This window comes from Electrona antarctica (assembly GCF_951216825.1).
Source record: "Electrona antarctica genome assembly, chromosome: 18".
In the NCBI taxonomy this organism is placed as follows: Eukaryota; Metazoa; Chordata; class Actinopteri; order Myctophiformes; family Myctophidae; genus Electrona; species Electrona antarctica.
Genome location: NC_136799.1, coordinates 20,162,872 through 20,184,862, shown reverse-complemented (window position 1 = coordinate 20,184,862; position 21,991 = coordinate 20,162,872). Strand labels below are relative to the sequence as shown.

Sequence of the window (21,991 nt, the reverse complement as noted above, 5' to 3'; positions counted from 1 at the left end):
ATTATAATATTAATTAGCCTATTATTTGCCAGAACCAGTGATTGGAGTCAGTGCGCCCCAACACACCGCGGACCCCTCGCTGCCTGAACGATCTGGGACCTCGGCTCTCTCCCTGCGCGCCCGCTCACTTGAGGGGGCTGTCTCTCCTCTCCGTGATTGAATCCAGCTGTTGTGAAAAGTGCTCGAAGGGGGCTAGTCAATTTGCATAGCTAAATAATTTGTAAGCACCGACAAGAGCGCAATAGGACAGATAGCAGTCCGCTTTGGGGGAAAAGGGCCACATTGCTTCGATAGCTGGTCAATCTACCGAGGCTTCGGTTCGACCAGACAGCGCTTAATGAGAATCCGGTGTCGGCTTTCGCGTAAAGGCGCATAACATAACCGGGGGCTGGTCAGATCAGCAGAGCAGAGCACTGCCCGCGCGTTGGCTACTTGCACCGTGTCCGTGTGTAGTAACAGGATTGGACGAATTTACTGGTCTAAAGAATCTTTCTTTTGGGACAGACTTCAAGAGTGCCTTTCAATCATGTTTTCCGCAGCACGTGGCTTGAGGATTGGGTCTTCTTCGAGGTTAGTGCGTTTATTTTTTTATTTTGTTTACCATTTCCACTAGCTCTGGCTAGAGCTACATTTTCACCTACATTTCCTGCGTAATTTTGTGTTTAGCTTGAGTTGTTTGAATAGGCTAAGTAACGGAATTCTGCCATTCTGGCACAGCGTTCTTGCCCAGGCTATATCTTTTTTCATTGAGGTTGTCCCAGCAGAGACTCATTTGAACACTTGAAATTTCCTCTTTCCAGCATGTTGACAGGTCTGGTATTTGCTCTGCTTTCTATCCAGTCTGGACATGGTCAGGTAACAGAAGCTGTTCTTTCATAAATGATTTGAGATTCTTTAATGGATGGATTCATTAATTCACTCACTCACTCATACTGTCCCCTGGGAGTCAAAAACAAACTATCTTTCTTGTGGTCTTCATGATATAAACATGGAAAGGCATCTTGGGTAAAGAAAGTAGGCTACAACATTATCAGTAATGTCTTAGATTATATACTAATAAATATGGTGGTGTGCCTTTCTTTTGGATAATGCGAATAGCCGAATACATCAGATAGTGTGTTGAGTGTTGACACTCAACACTACACTACAGGAGCACCTACTGAGTCCTGGTTATTTCCCCCTCTAGACCTGCACAGAAGGTTCAGTTTACGACCGCAGATCGAGGCAGTGTGTTGGTAAGTAATAACGAATTGGTTCTTGCAGTGTTTAATATCGTAGGTTAATGTTGCAGACAATACAATGTTATACGCAATGTGTTAATGTCCTGTGTAGCTACTTAAATTAAATATCAGTAACTGGTAACTGACTCCATTCACTGTCACTCATTTGGGAAAGTAGCTTTACAATTTACATCAAACCTACTGTGGTATAAAAATGTATAGTTTATTTACTGTCTCTTACCCAGAGAAACATCACACATTAAGTGCAACAACAGAATATGATTCAGCTAATCACTTGCCACCATCAGTAGCCTAATGAGTACAAGGCCAGTAAAAAGCGATGACTCCCTGTCAATGGAAGTAACAGATGTGACATGTGGTCCTTACTCTAATGAACCTCCTCCTCCCCTCCATCCTAGATGTGGATGAGTGCCGTTCTCTGCCGGATCCTTGTCGAGGCGACATGCTCTGTGTTAATCAAATGGGTGGCTACTTGTGCATGCCAAGGAGTTTGTACACCCAGTCATATCGACCGGAGACACCTGTCCTTCCAGAGCCCTATCCAGACACATCTTACATGGACAGACTGGACACCTACCGCCAACCCCCTCCTGGGCCTGTTGAGCCCAGCTACCCCATAGTGAGAAGCACTGCTCCATGCATCCTTGGATATGCAGTGGCAGAAGATGGCACATGTAATGGTGAGTCTGCACTCCACACCTGAGCCGAGTAGTCCTGTAGCTTTCCTTACACTCGATTTAGGCAAATATAAAAACATCAGGACCAGGTGGGTGGGTAACGTTGCTTTACTTGTCAAGTAAGTTCCCAATTCCAGAATCTTGAATTACGTTTTATAAGTAGTCAACATTTTCTGGTCATTTGTCCTTTATGTCTAACCATGCTCCTCTATAGCACCAATGGAATTGAATAACCCGCTTGGTCAGTGTGCCTTAATTTTGACAAACAGAAAATGTAAACAGAGTGCCTAAAGAAAGGGTAGCATTTCTGTGGCCAAAGTACTGGAAGCATGTGTTTGGAAGACTTTCAAAATGTCTCACTCAAATCTCTTTTGCAACAGTGGTTTTCAAGTCAATTTCCAATGTCAGTGGTTGTCTCAAATACCAAGCAATACAACTCTGACCACTGGCTGACCCTCTACCTAAAACCGGTTAATTCCCTCCATTCATAGCAAGAAGAGATATAAGGACATGAAATTAAATCCAACCACTGTGACACCTAAGTACAAAATGATTGATATTCCAAAATTAAATAGATACATAAATTAAGGCACCTTGCAAGGAAACCGAGTAGCTTAAGTCATAGGTTCATAAAAAATGACTGAAGGACTAGATCGTATTTGTTTTAATTGTTCTAAAGTGTTTTGGAATAGAATATTTCAAATCCTTCCAGGCTTTCTGGTAATTGTCTATAATAAATCTGGAGGAAATCTGTGGCATGATGTTAGAAAACATAGTTAAATACTTTATTAGCTAAAGTGTGTGTGTGTGTGTGTGTGTGTGTGTGTGTGTGTGTGTGTGTGTGTGTGTGTGTGTGTGTGTGTGTGTGTGTGTGTGTGTGTGTGTGTGTGTGTGTGTGTGTGTGTGTGTGTGTGTGTGTGTGTGTGTGTGTGTGTGTGTGTGTGTGTGTGTGTGTGTGTGTGTGTGTGTGTGTGTGTGTGTGTGTGTGAAAGATGGAACAGAGGGAGAGCGAGCCAGAAAATAGTGCTCAATACTTAATTGCACCAGCCAATCTACAAGCTCACAACACGTCGTGCTGCAACACGTTTTGAGCTTGTAGATCTGCTATTTTAGGTGCATGACACCGGCATGAAAAATGCTTATACAAAGCCAGGAATCTCAGCATAAGTCAGACTTACACCTGTACAAACACAACATATGGATTCAGGCCAAACACACGTTAGACTACTGTACAAATGTATCATTGTAACAGTCTTCTTTCATGCATTTATCTTTAACCATGCATTAATGCTGTAAACAATCCTTTAACACTATACATTCATTTCCAATCTGTAACTCAAAACTATGACAAGCTACTTGGCCGCATCTTTTAACCTCCCACAGTCAAAAAGAGAGCAAAAGTAGACCTCTCAATAAACAATACAGTATATCTTTTTGGAGATGGAGCACAGGTGCTGCAAGCCTAGTCTTAGTAGTCTATACTTGATGGTACAGTTTGTCGCCAGTGTAGAGTTCCCACCATGTATTTATACATAATCATACGACCATGTCACTCTCCACAAAAGTCAAGTCAAAAACACAATTTGGTGAAAATAGAACTAGATAAAGTGCCCCTCGGGGCACAGGTCTCCACTAGCTTTGGTCCATAGCTCTAATGCCGTTGCATTTAGAGCTATGTTACTGATGGCTTCCGGGGCTCGCATAAATGCAGACCAGCCTCTCGTCTTTAGCGTAAATAAAAATAACTTCTCACCAAAACAAAGGCGGGTTGTGTCATTAGAAAGCCTACTTTCCTTAGTGGAAGCACTCTGAGCCACACGTATAAAAGGTACCTTTTGGCCAAAAAGGGATTATTTTTCCACCGAAAAAAATTACCTTTAGTTACTCCACTGCGCCCTCTACCGATATTGCCAAGAGAAAACCCTCATACAGAATATTTTTCCTCCGGTGAAAAAAAATCCCTTTCTGGCCAAAAAGTAACTTTTATACGTGTGGTGGGGGGCTCAGAGTGCTTCCACTAAGGAAAGTAGGCTTTCTAATGACACAAACCGCCTTTGTATTGGTGAGAAGCAAAAACGTTATTTTTATTTACGCTAAAGACGAGAGGCTGGTCTGCATTTATGCGAGCCCCGGAAGTCATCGGTATCATAGCTCTAAATGGCCAACGGCATTAGAACTATGGACCAGAGCTAACGTCTCCACCAGGGCAGGTCAGGTTGTGGCCTCCTGGTGGCGCTATAATAGGCCAATGTGAAAAAGGTGGCATTTCTTTTTACGCCTTGGATGGCAATTGGATGATTTGAGGCATTTTGTTCCAAAAATGTGTTTTGCAAAAATCCACCTGTTGGTGGCGCTATAACAGGCCAATGTGAAAAGGGTGGGATATATTCCTCAGCCTAGTAGGAAAGTCCGTGAAAAATGTTGCACGTAAATTGCACGCTGTGTTCATGATTTGAGGTTTTTTGTTCAAAACGGGCATCCTGCAAACTTTTAAAGCCAATGTTAGCCAATTAGGATGGAATATGAAATATCGGACAGATCCGTCTTGAACACATGACTATAGAGATAGTGTGTAACAATTTGTGGGATTTTTGGACAGAATCTGGAGGAGTAATATCAAAAACGTGTTTTTCAAAAGTCGGCCTCCTGGTGGCGCTATAACAGGCCGTTCTGAAGAATTTGGGGCAGAGGTTTATCGTTTGCTTTCAACTCCTCATTCTGAGCAAAATCTACTATTTGATTTATTCTGTGGAATTTTGCAATAGTAACAGATCCTTGACATCACAGGTAAACATAAGAGTGTCTGGTGATTTTCCCAGCTGTCTTAAAAACACTCTGGCAATCCTAATGTAAGTGGTCCAATCAGTCCCACAGGAATACGCTGCTGAAAAGGGCCTCCTGAAGGTCCATTAGTGTATTTTTTTGTCACACTGTCTAAATCAGACATGGTGTAATGAGTGGAAAAAGTTCTCATATTCTTCCTCAAAAGAGAACTTTTGTCCAATATACAAATATGGACTCTTTCTACTTTTGTAAGGGAAAAGGGGGCAGTCAGGGAATCGGCTCTCTGCTACAAAATCGGAGTGCCAAGGATGAGGTAATTTGTTGCCAAATCTGTGCCTTGCTGGCGTATAGAACAGACATTCTTCTGTGGGTGCACTTCAAACTGTGTGTGTGTGTGTGTGTGTGTGTGTGTGTGTGTGTGTGTGTGTGTGTGTGTGTGTGTGTGTGTGTGTGTGTGTGTGTGTGTGTGTGTGTGTGTGTGTGTGTGTGTGTGTGTGTGTGTGTGTGTGTGTGTGTGTGTGTGTGTGTGTGTGTGTGTGTGTGTGTGTGTGTGTGTGTGTGAGACACACGCATGCATGGGTCTAGACAGGCATGCCACATGAGTCTGTGCATTTTAAGATATAGTGATGTAAGGGGTTGTTGATTGATGTTGCCACAGGGCTGAAACTCTCAACCTGTACAGACAGACACAGCTTTGTTTTGAAACTAATGGCACAGATCTATTGCTGTCATTAATAGCATCAGCTCAGCTGTGAGAACAACAGTTAACACGTAATTTGAGCTGTTAATACATTTACACCACCATGGGCATGATATAAAAGAGGTGATAATTATAGTCCCAGCGTGCCTTTTATAAACAGTGTGCAAAAGCCCCAGCAGTTGAACATTTTTAGCTAATTATGCTGTTGTAACATAGTGAATCATAGTGAATTATGATGTTATGCATTGTAAAAAATAAATAGAAAAAAAACAAGATAAAAGGGACAGTGAATGTTAGACAAACTCCATTGTCAACATAGTGTATGGATAGATTTTTTAGAAGCTTATTTTTCCCCTGAAAGTTTTGTATTGTTTTGACTTTTATTATCAAATTTCTAATAGTAATCTGTTGTATTAATTATTTCATGAAAGTAATATTGCATAATGTGTTGTAATGTGGGTACTGAGGTATGGGTTACCTCAATCAATCTACCACCTGCAGACTTTTAACTTAAGTGGTACCTCCGACCTAGGTATGAATCTTGGTTCTGTTAATTTGTCATTCATATCCAGATACAGTGATTATTTTATTTGGACCACAACCGGTTCTATCACCTATGGCCAAACATTTTCATCTTATCAGACAGTGAAAACACCTTTATCCTCTTGTCTTTGAAGTTCCCTATAGTCCCACTGAGTGATTCTTGAATCCCCACTGAGTGATTCTTGAATCCTTAAACACATTTCTATCATCAAAATAAAAATTAAAGTTCCATGAGTTAATATATTTATTTATTGAGAAGAATTTACGCCTCCTTCTCTTTATCCCCTCCATACAGCTCTCATCCAACCCTCAAGTTAATCAAAATTGTCAGACGTAACCCCCAGGGACCTTAGGCAGCTCATGAAAAAGGCTATATAAGGAACTGAACTGAAACGCTCCTGTGGTGTGTATTACACAGTTCAACCTCTGCAAGATAACAGTAGACCCTGCACATGGAGTGCAGATGATCTGGGTGACCGTACTCCGAATTATAAGTTAGTAAGTGCAAGCAGGTGCCGAGACTGTGTTGCCCTTGGCCATGGGCCTAGCATTGCCGTCCCCCCTCTGTCAACCCCACACCCATGGAGGACCAGCGGACCAGCTTGGCACAAAGGCCAACAGAACCCACCACCAGACGTTATCGCTTATAATCGCAGTCTGTTCAAACATAAGAGAAATCCCAAGCTCTACTTGGGGCTCCCACCCATTTCTCTCACTTTTCAATTGGTGACTTCATTGTCTGAGAACCACGCACAGTGTGGAATTTTTGATTGGTCATGTCCTCATAAGGAAATGCGGCTATTATGAGGTAGTTGTATGTGAACTGAACCGGGGGATCTAATGGAATTTGACCCTGATTATAATCTCTAATCTTTTGCAACAACAGTTAAAACTCGTCGGGGTGTTGAAATGTTAACAGTAATGTTGTGTTTTCTCGTTTGGGGGTGGCGGCTTTTGATTAGAGGGTCAACAGACTGAATCTTGAGCCAACTGGGCATATATCTTGATGGGGAATTGCACAAGTATTCATCCACTTTTCTGCAACACCTACTATGAAGTAAGACATTGTGATAGTGTTTTGAGAACTTCTACGTATTCTAATGTTAGAATGGTGAAAATGAATAATTACCTAAGTATAGTCTACTATACATGTGTAGTCTACTATACATGTGTGTATGTATACTATAGTGTACAGATTTTTGTTTTTAAATCTGCTCAAATGAAAATGTATCTTTTTCTGTATGCCAGTGTGTGTGTCCTTGAGAAAATTACTTAACACTCAAATTCTGCTGTGGACGTGCTTGGCTCATTTTTCTTTACTGGATATATTATAATCTTACACACATGCATACAGTGCACAACAACAGTATGTGACTACCGGTATGTGCACAAAATGTCAAACAGCGCGTCGCTGGAAAAACAAGCATACGTAGAAAAGCTTCTCTAGATAAATGAAGGTTAACAAGTCACTTTATTAACTGCCAAACTGAAATCAGATAACCATACAGTATATACGAAGTACTAGTAGGTTATCAGATAAAGAGAAAAGTCCACAGAGTTCATGTGGGAAAGTTGTGGCTGGAAAATGTTGTAATTTACTAATTGCAGAGGCAGTGCTATAACAAGACTCACTCCAAATGTTCACTAGGTTCAAGTAGACCACAACGAGATGCTGAATTCCCACCAGCTCCTATTATATATTTAAATCTTTCTATAAATTCCGCAAAATCAAAGTCCATTGCATATGTCAGAACCATTCAGAATCAGAATCAGTTTTATTGTCACATCACAGGTTTACAAGGTAAAGAAGTGGGTGAAATTCGTTTTTGTACATCGTTCCCATCGCAACGTTAATTTCCATAGAAAGAAGAGGGGGGGGGGGGGAGAAGAAGAGGGGTGGGGGGCAAGTGGGAAGGAGATCAAAACAAGAGAGCAACAGAAGGCCAGACAAGTTATCTACATAATTACAAAGTACCTGAGATAATAAAAAAAAAAAAACTAACTAAGGTGCTTGAGCATAGCAGCAATGTATGTATACTGTGCATGTTATACTTATACTGTGCATGATATACATATGGACGTTAAGGTGCTTAGAGAAAAAAGAGCAATAGAATAATAGAAAAACAAAAAAAAGTCAGTGCGTTATACATGGGATTAAGGTGCAAAAGGTCAGTGCGTGTCCACCTAGGGTGGACTGACCCTAGTATAATCCGCAAGTAGCTCCATGAGGGAGTGCAACAAAAAAGTAATTTGTACCTGGTGTAGTCCACAGGTGTGTCCGAGGGGGAGCTAAGTCCAAGTCATTGTCCCTGGTATAATCCACAGGTGTGTTCAGGAAGAGCCAGAAAAGTTTTTGCACTGCCTGCTGTCAGGCTGCTGAACAAGGCTTATGCCTCATTCAGCATCCTGACGGCAGCCGGATTAAAACTGCACCAGAGCCTGGTGGTGGAACTCTTGATACTGCGGTAGAGCCCCTTGCCCGGTCGCGGTCGTTGTAGGGGTTTGAACAGTCTGTGACTTGGGTGGTGCTTGTCCTTGATGATGCGCTTGGCTTTGACCACGCACCGCTTTTTGTACAGTTCCTGGAGCGCTGGGAGCTCGATTCCCATTATCCGCTCTGCCGATCGCACTACTCGTTGTAGGCTGATCTTTTCTCGGGCAGTGCAGTTCCCGTACCAGGCCGTGACACAGCCTGTTAGGATGCCTTCAACAGAACTGTTGTAGTACAGCCTGAGGATGCGATTTCCTACTCCGAGCTTCTTCAGGCGGCGGAGCCAGTACAGTCGCTGCTGAGCCTTTTTCCTCACGTGTGTGGAGTGCGTCTCCCATTTGAGGTCCTCCTCGATGTGTACTCCGAGGAACTTGAACTCGCTGACCCTTTCCACTGCAGCACCGTCGATGAGGATGGGCGCATGGTCTCTCCGCGGCCTCCTGAAGTCCACGATCAGTTCTTTGGTCTTGTCGACGTTAAGAGAGAGGTTGTTCTCCCGGCACCAGAGTGCCAGTGAGTTGATCTCCTCTCTGTAGTCAGACTCGTCGTTGTTGACGATTCGGCCTATCACTGTCGTGTCGTCCGCGTACTTTATGATGGTGTTGGAGACATGTGTGGCTATGCAGTCATACGTGTACAGGGAGTAGAGGAGAGGGCTCAGCACGCATCCCTGGGGTGCTCCGGTGTTGAGGGTCAGGGGGTCGGATGTGATGCTGCCCATTCTCACCACCTGATGTCGGTTGGACAAGAAGTCCTGTATCCAGTCGCACATGCTTGGGTGTAGCCCTAGGTCTCTGAGCTTTTTGTCAAGTATTGCTGGGACAATGGTGTTGAATGCTGAGCTGTAGTCCACGAACAGCATACGTACATATTTGTCCTTCAGCAGCTTGTTGTCCATGTGCGAGAGGACGGTGTGGAGAGCCATGGCAATAGCGTCGTCGGTGGATCTGTTTTTGCGGTATGCATACTGCCACGGATCCAGCGAGGCAGGTAGCGTGGAGCTGATGTATTCCCTCACCAGTTTCTCGAAGCACTTGCTGACGATCGGGGTGAGAGCGACAGGTCTCCAGTCGTTCAGGCATGTCACTTTGGCCTTTTTGGGAATGGGCACAATGGTTGACATTTTGAACCCTGCAGGGACCACAGCCTGGGAGAGGGAGAGGTTAAAGATGTCAGCGAAGACACCCGCCAGCTGGTCTGCACATGCCTTAAGGACCCGGCCTGGAATCCCATCAGGTCCGGCTGCCTTGTGGATGTTGACCCGTGCGAAGGCTGTACGCACTTCTCTCTCCGAGATGGTTAGAGGGTTCTCCTCTGCTGGTGCTGCTGATGGCCCCGCTTGGCTGCCGCGATTGGGGCTGATCTCAAACCGGCCGTAGAAAGTGTTCAGTTCGTTGGGGAGGGAGGCAGGCGGGTTCACCTCGCTTCTGGTTCTTGTTTTGCAGTCTGTCAAGGTGTGTACCGCCTGCCATGTGCTCCTGATGTCGCCATTGCTGAGTTTGTCTTGCATCTTTTTTGTGTAGGCCTTTTTCGCCTTCCTGATGGCGCTGTTTAGGGCCGCGCGCGTCGTGTTGCGCGTTTCCACGTCGCCAGATTTAAAACCAGCATCCCGTTCATGCAGATGTGCACGTACTCCGCTGTCCATCCATGGTTTCTGATTGGGATAGATCCGAACTGTCTTTTTTGGGACTATGTCATCTATGCACTTACTGATAAAGCCAGTGACTGAGTCTGAGAGTTCGTTGATGTTATTCCCAGCGGCGTTCTTAAACATCCCCCAGTCAGTCTGGTAGAAGCAGGATTGTAGCATAGCGTCTGTGTCCTCAGACCAGATTCGGATTTCCTTCTCAACGACCGGCTCCCTTTTTAGCCTCTGTTTGTAGGCAGGTAGCAGCTGGATGGCGTAGTGGTCAGAGCTTCCTAGCGGTGGGCGGCAGAGAGCTTTGTATCCATCCTTGAAGGGCGTGTAGCAGTGGTCAAGAATATTGTCACCACGGGTACTGCAGGTGACATGCTGGTGGAATTTGGGAAAGACCTTTTTTAAGTCTGTCCGGTTGAAGTCGCCTAGGCAGATTCATCCTATTGGCTAGTATACAGTATAGAGCGTCGCAGTCCCGCCTCCTGTCATGACGACACCAGGCCCAGGAAATGAATCCCAATGCATTTTTCCCATAGACATTTCAAAAAGTATTTATTTAAAGACGGTTACGCCGCGGACAAAGCCAACTCCAGTCGTGACAAATCATGACAATAAACACAATATTTTGGACCAAACAAACAATTACAAAGAAGAAAAACAACAAAAAAAGTGTTGTAACCTGCTGCTTTTTTCTACTTTCTAATTCTTTGTTTGGCCCAAAACATTGTGTTTATTGTCATGATTTTGTCATGACAAGAGTTGGCTTTGTCCGCGGCGTAACCGTCTTTAAATAAATACTTTCTGAAAAGTCTATGAGGAAAATGAACAGAGAATCATTTCCTGGGCCCTGGTAGGGGGCGGGACTGCGACGCTCTATTGCCTAGGGCCCAAGGAAATGCAGTGTTGAGGTTGAAAGCGGTTCTCCAGTCCAGAACCTGGTTGGCTCACTCGGAGCAGGCGTGCCAGCTTGCCCAGAGTAGGTATCTAGTGAACCACTCATCCAGTAAACTTCACACTTGGCAGGTGTACTGCAGAGGACCCATCGGATGAGAACTGGCCTGCGGCTACGGATACTGCACTAGTTTGTTTCAAAATACAAACAATGACCAAATATATACTTTTTTATTTTTTATTTATTAGATGCAATTGTGAACAATTGCCAAGTCGGATAAAATGTATCCGACTTATCCGGGATAATGTATCCAGTGGCCAAGCATATGGTTCACTGCAGTTCAACAGTCAGTGTGAGGGGTGGTCAGGAGATGTCTATGAACTCTGTGTTTAAAGGCTTTGAATGCCATTGTCTGTGATGGAATCAACTACATGCTCTGGTAGACTGTTCCACACCCGGACAGCAGGGCTTTGGAGCCTGCAAAGCTGAGAGCATGTTCTGGTGTGGCTGTGCAAAGCATAGGTGGGTGGTTCGCCATCTGCCGTATGGTGGAGGGAACATATCCGGCAGGTCCATGGGGCCGTGGGGGGTGTGCATTTTGTAGTCTTCTGTTGCAAAGGCTATCGTTAGTTTTGTACTGGCAGTGTCCTGGTCAACTCCAATTCTTTTGCGTAGCCAAAGCAAAATGTAACTAAACTTCAATATCCAGCATATGAAATTGTTTCATGTGTATGTTAGAAAACATACACATTAAATCTATTTTTCTTTCTCCTTAGTGGTGGACCCTCCATCGGAATGCTCCACGCAAAAAGATTAATTTCACAAAAGAGATAAATTTCACAAAAGAGATAATTAACTTGTCATGCTCCTTTTCTCTGTTCCAGACATTGATGAATGCGAGACAAACTCTCACCAGTGTAACCCCACCCAGTTGTGCATCAACACATCAGGTGGATACACCTGCTCCTGTACAGAGGGATACTGGCTGGTTGCTGGACAGTGCCAGGGTAAATACTGTACCTCTTGAATGCTGATTTTGCCTTGACCAATTTGGAAAGATTAATCTAGGGAGATGTTAATCTAAATCTTACTGTAGATCTCACTAGTGACAATTTGCTCATCTTATTGTCTAGCATTGCTGCTACATATACTGCACATTTTGATGTTGAAAGGCTAGCCACTTCATTCGAAATATGTAAAATAATAACAATAACAATAATCTATCAAGCTCAGATCTACAATCTCACACCATGTTTTGTGAGCTTGTAGAGCGAATATTTTAACAATATGCTGAGAATGGGGACACTAGGGTTAAAGTTGTTAATTTTCCTCTAACCAATCGGCAACTTTAACCCAAATCCTGGTGTTCTATAGCTTGAGGAACCAAATAGAACAGGGTGCCCACTTCTCCATTGAACTCAATGGACGCAGCCGCCATGTTCTATTCATGTTCTATAGTCGCCCTATTAGATTGAATGGTGTCCACATGCCTTATTGTGAAATACAAAATCTGACATAACAATTTGTCTCTTGAAAAGCTCAATCTTAAAGGATCCTTATCATACTGTGCAAAGTGTGCATGCTTAGTTACAAACAGAGCAAAGGCCAAATAGCCAAAATAAAACAAACAAATTGCGATTAATGGCAATAAATGGTTCATTGTGATTAACAGAACAAAGTGTTTATGCATTATTAATGCCATAACTTTGACAGCCCTCATTTTGTCTCATTTTTCATAGGCCTGGCAGTGATTATAGCGAGGCCTCGACGCACAACACATTGGAAAATGTTATACCATATTTTCACATAAATTATATGCCTTACAATAAAACAATAGGATTCAGGTCAAAGTGGTGGCCCTTTAAGGTGGATATAGTTGAATTGTTTGAAGTTGGTGCTGTATGTACTACATTTCCTACATTCATTATAGTCATACTGTATGAATAAGGTGTTTGTTCCTTGTTTCCCTCTTGGTTGGCCAGATATTGATGAGTGTCGCTATGGTTACTGCCAGCAGCTGTGTGCCAACGTTCCTGGTTCTTATTCGTGTTCATGTAACCCTGGCTTTCTTCTCAACCCTGACAGCAGGACCTGTCAAGGTACAATACACACACTCTCACTCACTCTCACTCTTCTCACATGTACTGTAGGTATATGCACATATAATGCACATTGTACAGACAGTCACAGGAGCATACATGTACTGTATACAGTACGCGATATTTGTTTTCATAGGCGACCATTTCCAAACTCGGCTTGTGATTAGTTGTCAGTGGGGTAGGGAGCGCTGTGCTGTGTTCATTTGGACCGCACACAAGTGGTTTTGCCTACTAGTACTAACCCTATCTCTAACTCTAAACTAAACATAACCGCAGGCAGGGGAGCAACGCATCCCTCACCAACCTTAATCCAAAAACTATTAACATACCCCTCACCAACCTTAATCCAAAAACTATTGCTGCATAAAAGGTGTGATGTGCCCCTGGGCTCAACTTTTTTCAGTGATCCATTGATTCCAAAACAGCCGCTCTACGTCTTGAGCCACTGTTCCCCTTCACTCTCTCCACAATTCCTGTTCTGTTCCATAAATGAAAGTAAAACTCATTCTTGTTCCATTTCCTTGCGCTATTTATTCCTATCCTTTTAATTTACACAATGTGGCTTGAGCAACACAGAATTACAGTACATTTCAAGCACAAACTCAATACAAAGGCTGTTAACTGTGAGTGGACGACCCAATTAAGCATTACACTTGTTTACAAGAGGGTCCACCATGTTCAATTCATCAAAACATTTAGAGACGTACAAATAGACACTTCTATATAGACAAAAAACAGAACAGGAATTCATCATAATGGAGGTAAAAAGGGAAAAGAAACATATACAGTGAGGGAAAAAGGGGGGGGGGGGGGGATTCAGATTTTACGGGGGCCAGTTTCGAATTGCAGCCATCCGTAGGTGCCCTTTGAGAGCGGTTTTGAAGGAGTCAAGGGATTTGCATGTCTTAATGACTGTTGGTAGGGCGTTCCACATTTTTGTGGCATAGGAGCGAAAATAATTTAGTCCCTTGTTTGTGCCGAATCTGGGTTGTACATGGTTCGTTGCACTCCCTCTGGTGTTGTGGGTGTGGACTTCGTTAACATTAAGGAAGTATCTAGACAGGTACATGGGTATCTTGGTGGTGTATCGAATCTTGTGGACCAGACCCATTGCAAGATGCTGTACTCTGTCGTCGACCCTAAGCCATTCCAGCCACTCAAGAAGTATTGTAGCTTTTTGTACATTTGTCACCACTTGTGTGACTGTGAATGCCCCATTACAGTGTACACACACACACACACACACACTATATATATATATATATATATATATATATATATATATAATAATTGTGCTGTAAATTGTACACAAACAGTCAGAGTCTCAATAGTCACACACACAAGAGTAGTGTGTGTGTGTGTGTGTGTGTGTGTGTGTGTGTGTGTGTGTAATGAAATGAAATGAAATCTATATTTACCCAGGGTATCTGGGCTAAGCTCAAGAACTTGTTTCCAGCCAGGCCCTGCTCATAGAACACATTTCATCGTAGTGGTTCAATGCCTTGTTCAAGGGCACTTCAGCGGTGGTAATTTTAACGTGTCGGACGGCTGATTCGAACTAGGAACCTTCCGGTATCAAGACCGCGCCGCTATCCGTTCGGCCACCGCTGTGTGTGTGTGTGTGTGTGTGTGTGACTATTGAGACTCTGACTGTTTGTGTACAATTTACAGCACAATTATCCATTGTGCTTATCCAAATTAGCTATACATGTTGCCTACATTTATATGCACAAATATTCTCCTGATACATTTTTTAGTGTGATACATGCTATCCTAACTGCTCTGTCACTCTGTTCTCCAGATGTGGATGAATGTGAAGATGAGCCATGCACTCATGGCTGCTTTAACACGTATGGCTCCTTCATGTGTAACTGCGATGAGGGATTTGAGCTGGCGTCTGATGGCACTTCATGTATTGGTGAGGAAAAGCATTTTTTACGTGTTATATTGTTACATGCTCGTTAACGACTTAACCCTGGCATCTCTATTTTGGACATATAGAGATAGGTGAAATATATGATTTTCAAGCATATTCAAAAATAAATCTAGAAGCTTACAATGTGTCACATTGCGATGCATTGTGAGCTTGTGGAATGGCTATTTTCACTATTAGACTTAAGTATATAGTGCTAATATACAGTAATTGTGATCTGTACTGAAATAATGAGATATCTCATCTTGGGTAGGCTACTGGTCAGACAAGCAAGTCTATATCAAACACTGTAGGGGCGGCGGTGGCTCAGGGGTAGAGTGGCCGGATGGCAACCGGATGGCAAACGCAAGGTTCCCAGTTCGAACCCGGGCTCCCCCAGAGTTAGTGTCGAAGTGTTCTTGAGCAAGACACTGAACCCCTAATTGCTCCCGATGTGCTGGTTGGTGCCTTGCATGGTTTCCGCCGCCATCGGTGTGTGAATGTGTGTGTGAATGAATGGGTGAATGTAATGCACAACCTATGTAAAGCGCCTTGGATAAAGCGCCTTGGATACCATTTACTGTAGGTATGAAGTGTCTTCATTCTTTCACTCCATTCAGTCATGGAACAAGATGCTTTGTGTGTGTGTTTGGTTTATATTTAAAGGTATATTCAGTGATTTCACTTCATTCAAATATCACTTATTTTTTCTTTTCTTTTTTATAAACCTCCCTACTATAGAGTGTGCTGACCATATAAGGAGTTCCTCCCTGTCCCCAGTGAGCCCCTGGGGTCAAAAAACCCTAGTTTCAGTTTTGGTGGCGGGTGGCAAAGCCTTCATCCAATCAGGATGAGAGGGGCCTTCCTCCAATCATGATCGAGTGGGGGCGGGCCTTGGTCCACATGATGTTGGCCTGTTGCACTTCCCCCCACTGTAGTGCGTGCATGTGCACATTTTGTTACCGGGGCGGACTGGGTGGTTTTCCAAATCACCCAAATCACTGAATGCTCCTTTAATATAAAGCATATTAAACCAGTCAGTGTATTAGTTTCCTTATCCAGCCTCCAGACGGGCTATTGTTATGGCTCTATTATGAAATTAAATTAAACTGTAGTATATAGCACCTTTTGTACATTTATATTCAACTCAATGCACTTTACATTAACAGTGCATTGAGAACAAGGACATAGAATACAAATTGAGATTTAAAAAATGTTAAGGTTTTGAATCAAGTAGATTTTAGATCAGTTACGTGTAAGCCAATAGACTCTTGACATTTCTAAAGAAATGAGCCCACTGTGTTGTCATTTAACACATGAGAATTTACTATGCTTTTTCCTGCTGTCCATAGACTTGGATGAGTGCAGCTTCTCTGAATTTTTATGTCAGCACAGATGTGTGAACGCTCCCGGCTCTTTCGCCTGCCACTGTCCTGATGGATACTATGTATTTGAAGACGGCAGGAGTTGTGAAGGTAATATCAAGGATGAGGGAACTTAACAGAATGTTACAGTTTCAAGGGCGTCACTGGTACATTTAACCTACAGTAACTAAACATTTACCACAATTACCAGTGAGTCATAAACTGTAATTATGAATTGTGGAAAATGATTTGTAATGTGTTTTTGTCCCATATCTCTGACTAAGTCTGTGATTAAATGGCCAAGTTTGCACATGCAACACATGTAATTTTCACAAGGACACAATGAATTTACCATTCAACTTAAAAACCTTACTGTTCTACTTAATGACATAATAAACAAGTGAAAGCAGCAGAAGGCAAAAAACAACTAGAAAGCAGATGAAAGTGGTCAACAATAATAAATAATAAATGATACATTAATGCCATAACATTATTTAAGTAATAACGGTGGATGTACCTTCCTAAACAACACTTCAAAATAACAAAGAAAACATGTTGAATGGCTGCTTGAATCAGCATTTCATGGTTATGATTGATTGAAAATGTTATTCACAGTATGCAGAATGGGTACATTAAGTCAATAAAAAAATTGTTACTGTGAACGACACCATGATTAAGCATTACACTTGTTTACAACAGGGTCCACCATTTTCAATTCATCAGAACATTTAGAGACGTACAAAAAAAAATCATCATATAAAGGAAGTAAAACGGTCAACATTTTGACTATTGTCCTTTACTTGTATAATTTGTATGCACATATTGTTAGCAGATAAATGCTTATGCTCAATATTTTAGTAATATATTTGAATGTGTTGATGATGTTGTTTTGATGATGATGATGATGTTTTAACTGACTATGGCTGTTGTGTGTTTGATTTTGAAGATGTCAATGAATGTGAAAGTGGTAACAACACCTGTACAACAGCACAAGTGTGTTTCAATTTCCAGGGAGGCTACACATGCCTGGACCCTTTAAAATGTGACTTACCTTACATTGAACTCAGTGACAAGTGAGTACACTCCTTCTTTTCTCACTTCTCTGATTTAGCTTCCTCCTCTTAAGACCCTTAGCAGTATGTAGGAATGGTTTAGGGTAGCAGTTTCTATGTTGTGCACAATTGTTTGCATTTATATATTACTGATGCATAAATTAGGCTTAAGGTGTCCTGAATGTGAGATTCTCAACTTCTGTCAGAAAAACCTGCCAACCAAGTGTAAAATGCACTATAAACAAACTAGATCCAATGTGTTACCATTCCTAACATTTACTTCTAAATCAGTGAAATCCAGCTATCCAATGAATGTCGTTACAATCTGCAATTGTAATACTGCTTACCCCTTTTGGTTAATTGTCTAGAGCTTTTCATTGATTGTAATTATTTAATTAAAAGTTAAAACCAATATATTTAAGCAATATATACTTTTATACCTCGGCTACATTGAAAATGAGGGCCTGCCCCTCAACTGTACTCCGAGATGAAATAAAGGTTATGATGATTCATTATTTAATTAAAACCAACATATTTAATCATTATATACTTTTATACAGATTAGGCTTCAAGGAATGTGTTTTAAAATATTTATTTTTTATGTTTAATTGCAATCAATGAAAAGCTCTCCTGTCAAATTCAGAAAATGTCACTTTGTGCTTCAAGCTTCATTCAAGTTATACATCCAACATATTGTCGCTGTCGGGTGTCAAAATGTAGTTACTTAGTCACAAGCAATTGTTAATAGTTTTCATTGGTTAAATATTTATTTATAAAACCCAGCCACAGAGAGACTTAACAACTTTCACTTTCGCTTAATTGTCCTTCAAAAATAGCAGATCTACAAGCTCTTAATGCTATTTTTGTCTAACATTGATATTAAAAGTTGAACAATGGAAATGCAAAGTTTTTGCCCAACAGCGACGATATTGTCTTGAAAGAAAATCAGCTTTTATTCTCATTCTTTGCTGTGGTATTTTGTTGTTAGCATAGGCTGTACATGCAGGTGTTTCTTTGCAAACCTAAAAGACACCTTCCCTCTTCTCACCCTAGTCAGTGTATGTGTTCGGCTGAGAACCCTGCCTGCAGGGACAAGCCCTTCACTATCCTATACCGACACATGGACATGTCCTCTGGTCGCACTGTGCCTGCAGACATCTTTCAGATGCAAGCCACCACGCGCTACCCTGGTGCTTTTTACATCTTTCAGATAAAGATAGGCAACGATGGACGAGAGTTCTACATGAGGGTGAGTCTATTTAATAAGACTCTGTAAAATAGTGGCTTCTAAAGTTTGCTGGAATGGATAGAATCGCTCTACAAATATGGAGATGCATCAATTGTACCCAATTAGACCAAAGAGAATATCTTCCTTGTAAAGCCAACAAAAAACAATTTGTTAGGAGTTCAATTTGTCCTGTATTGGCTAGTCCTGCACCTCAAATGTGTTGTCTTAAATCTTTCTGTTCTGTTTTTTCATCGTCACAGGAAAATAATCACAAAGTGTAAAGTAGAGTGGCGTGTTGTTTATACGAGACAGCTGTTAAGATTTTAGGTCATTGACTTTCACTGAGCAAGAACACCAAAGGTGCTAGAATTCAAAGAGTAAAGGCAGTAAATCACTAAATCAGTACAGCTGAAGTTGCTCTCTGAACCCTTTGGTGATCTCTTGAAACGTATCTGTATTTGAAAGGTAATTAGCCTTGGGAACCAACAGTTCCTGAGCCATGTGGCCCATAGGTCAGGATCCTCCTGTTTCCATAGCATGAGACAGCTTGATGTATAAGTACACCCACTGCACATGGCGCTAGTATGTCTCAAGGATTTACTTCCAATGTAACCCTTGATGCTGTGTGCCAATCAAGGAGACGTGGGGTACCATTTTTATAGTCTTTGGTATAACTCGGCCAGGGATTGAACCCTGACCTCCCAATCTCAGGTCGGACATTCTAACCATACGACCACTGAGCTATTTATCCCAGGTGGATATACAAAAAAAAAACATTCCAATATTTGCTTTGCATTTGAACAACATGTGGTAGATAAAATAAAACAAACAATTCCCCCACCCTTGAGTATGATGTAAGCGCAACATGTAATATTGGTTTAAACACATCTGCAACAGTCTGTCTTTTCATCAATAAAGATTAAGTGAAAAAAACAAAACACATCTGCAACATTGTGGTGTGAAAGTATATTTGGCCAGCAGATGGAGCTAGAAGTGCATAAGATGTCTTAATGTGGGCTTGTGGGGAGACAAGCACAAGCAGACTTATACAGTATAATACATTTTGACCATTTGGTTTCAATTCATATTCCCTGTGAATGTACACAATCCCAATGCACCTATTATTTTTTCTTTTGTAACATCTTAATCTCAAAAGAAAATTCCACCCCCATCTGCAATGTTATTTCAAATGGCGTATGGAAAATGCATTAACTTTACCTGACTTTGAAGTCATATTAATGTGTTATCTTATCAAAAACTACAATTTACCTTTTGTAGAATTAGATAAGATATCACCCTAGTGACACTGGAGGCTTGGATTAGATTTTTGTTTCTGCAGTCATCACATTCCATTAGTTCCTGTGATTCATATATCTATCTATCTATCTATCTATCTATCTATCTATCTATCTATCTATCTATCTATCTATCTATCTATCTATCTATCTATCTATCTATCTATCTATCTATCTATCATCTTACAGCAAACAAGTAATGTGAGTGCCACCCTTGTGTTGTCGCGTCCCATCAAAGGACCCAGAGAACTGATCCTGGACTTGGAAATGGTCACAGTGAACAACGTCATCAACTTCCGAGGAAGCTCCATCATACGGCTCACCATATTTGTGTCCGAGCATCCTTTCTGATGGGGCCAGTGTGTGATCTCAATGCATTACACCCCCCCGAAGGACCTTTTCCCCCAATTGTCCCAGCTCTCTCAGACTAGGCCCATAGCCCATGACGGTGCAGCTGTGGCATTCTCAGCTGCAGTTGATGGTTTGCTTTCAGAGAGCTCATCCGCATTAATATTTTTATTACCATGTCATCATCGACAAAGACGCATCAATAAAGGCTCAGTAAAAATCAGATTATGGGAAGAGATCCCTGTGCCATCATCTCCGCCCTGTTTTCATGTTTAATGGACTCTTGTCTGTGAGATGGACGTTCCACACAGACAGATATTTATGGTGTACACTTTTTTTGTTCATCCTTGATTTTTATTTGAGAATATTTTGACTGACAAAATGTCTTAAATTGCTTTCATTGAACCAAGCAATGCGTTTGTGTCATCCTAAACACAGTCCTCCTGATGTTTTCTCACAACTCTTATTGTCTGTCATCCCTTTCAGATAAGCTGTGAAAGTGAGCTTGCAATATGTGAGTCAATCTATTAAGACCTTTTTGTGTCTGAACCCAGAGCTCAGATATGGCTGTATTTTGTTTACTGACGTGGGTATCAGTTGAGCTGCAATGTATATATTTTTCATTAGACTGCACATGACTGTGCTTATCCAAAAAACAAAACAAAAAAACATGTACTTTTTCATTCACAATGCCCTTATGTAAACTATAATTGAAACAATGTACCGATAATGTCAGCCATTGACTGAATTACTGATATAATTTTGTCTTAGATCTAATAGATTTATTCACCACACTGCTTTATGTGATCTAAGTAGGCTCTTGTGGCCAGTGATGTTTGTTTTCTGATTATTGTCTTATCAATGAGAACCTGTTAAGGGAACCTGGTCAGTAAATAAAAGTCATACTAGACCTGAGAAAAAATGTATGGTGGAATTATTTTCCAGATGAGTAACACTTATAACTTGGCCACTCGATTGTGAACACATGGCAGATTCCCTCCAATGTAATTAGGCCTCGGCCACTATTGTTGGAAGGCAATTCGTTTTTGACAGTGAAGTTCATTAAATTTTTTCTGCTTTTGTTTTTTTGAAAATGTGTCCCTCCTGCAAACTTTGAATGGAATATGGATAATCTGAATGAAACATGTTTACACATTTGTGTATGTTTTGGACAAAATAATAGCTAATTTTAGGTTATGCAGAAATGGGCGTGGCCTTTACGGGGAGTTGGAAGGCCTACACGGGCTGTTGAGTGATAGTCAACGAGCACTTCCAAACTCCAGCACTTAGGAAAAAAAATCACACCTGTGTGAACTGAGTGGTGCAACTCCCCTCTCTGCCTCTCTCTTTCTGTAATTAGCAGGCAACAGTGCAACACTATCTCTCTCTCTGTTTCTGGCACAACAGCGCCACTTTTGCCCCTACTGGTACTCTAAACATAATCACATAGGTTAGGACATCCGGTGCCGTGTCGTTAGTCAGAAGGTTCCTTGTTCCGAAATTACTATCCCTATCTCTAATCCTAACCTAAACATAACCGCAAGCACGGGAGCAGTGCATGTTCGGACTAACGGGACTTCGGATCTATGGGCAGTTCCCGGACATCCCACCCCTCCCCCCCCTTTTTCCCTCACTGTATATGTTTCTTTTCCCTTTTACCTCCATTATGATGAATTCCTGTTCTGTTCTTTGTCTATATAGTGTCTATTTGTACGTCTCTAAATGT

General features: G+C 41.8%; 1 protein-coding gene across 1 annotated transcript; it reads left to right on the top strand.

Moving 5' to 3' along the window:
• Window positions 1–190: 190 nt before the first annotated feature.
• fbln5 (fibulin 5) lies at window positions 191–21,180 on the top strand. The gene is made up of 11 exons (XM_079527656.1): window positions 191–570; window positions 801–855; window positions 1,187–1,235; window positions 1,640–1,921; window positions 11,852–11,974; window positions 12,950–13,066; window positions 14,868–14,984; window positions 16,331–16,453; window positions 17,289–17,415; window positions 18,448–18,643; window positions 20,107–21,180. The coding sequence occupies exons 1-11, from the start codon at window positions 527–529 to the stop codon at window positions 20,266–20,268; spliced, it is 1,395 nt and encodes a 464-aa protein (XP_079383782.1). The 5' UTR covers window positions 191–526; the 3' UTR covers window positions 20,269–21,180.
• The last annotated feature ends 811 nt before the right edge of the window (window positions 21,181–21,991 follow it).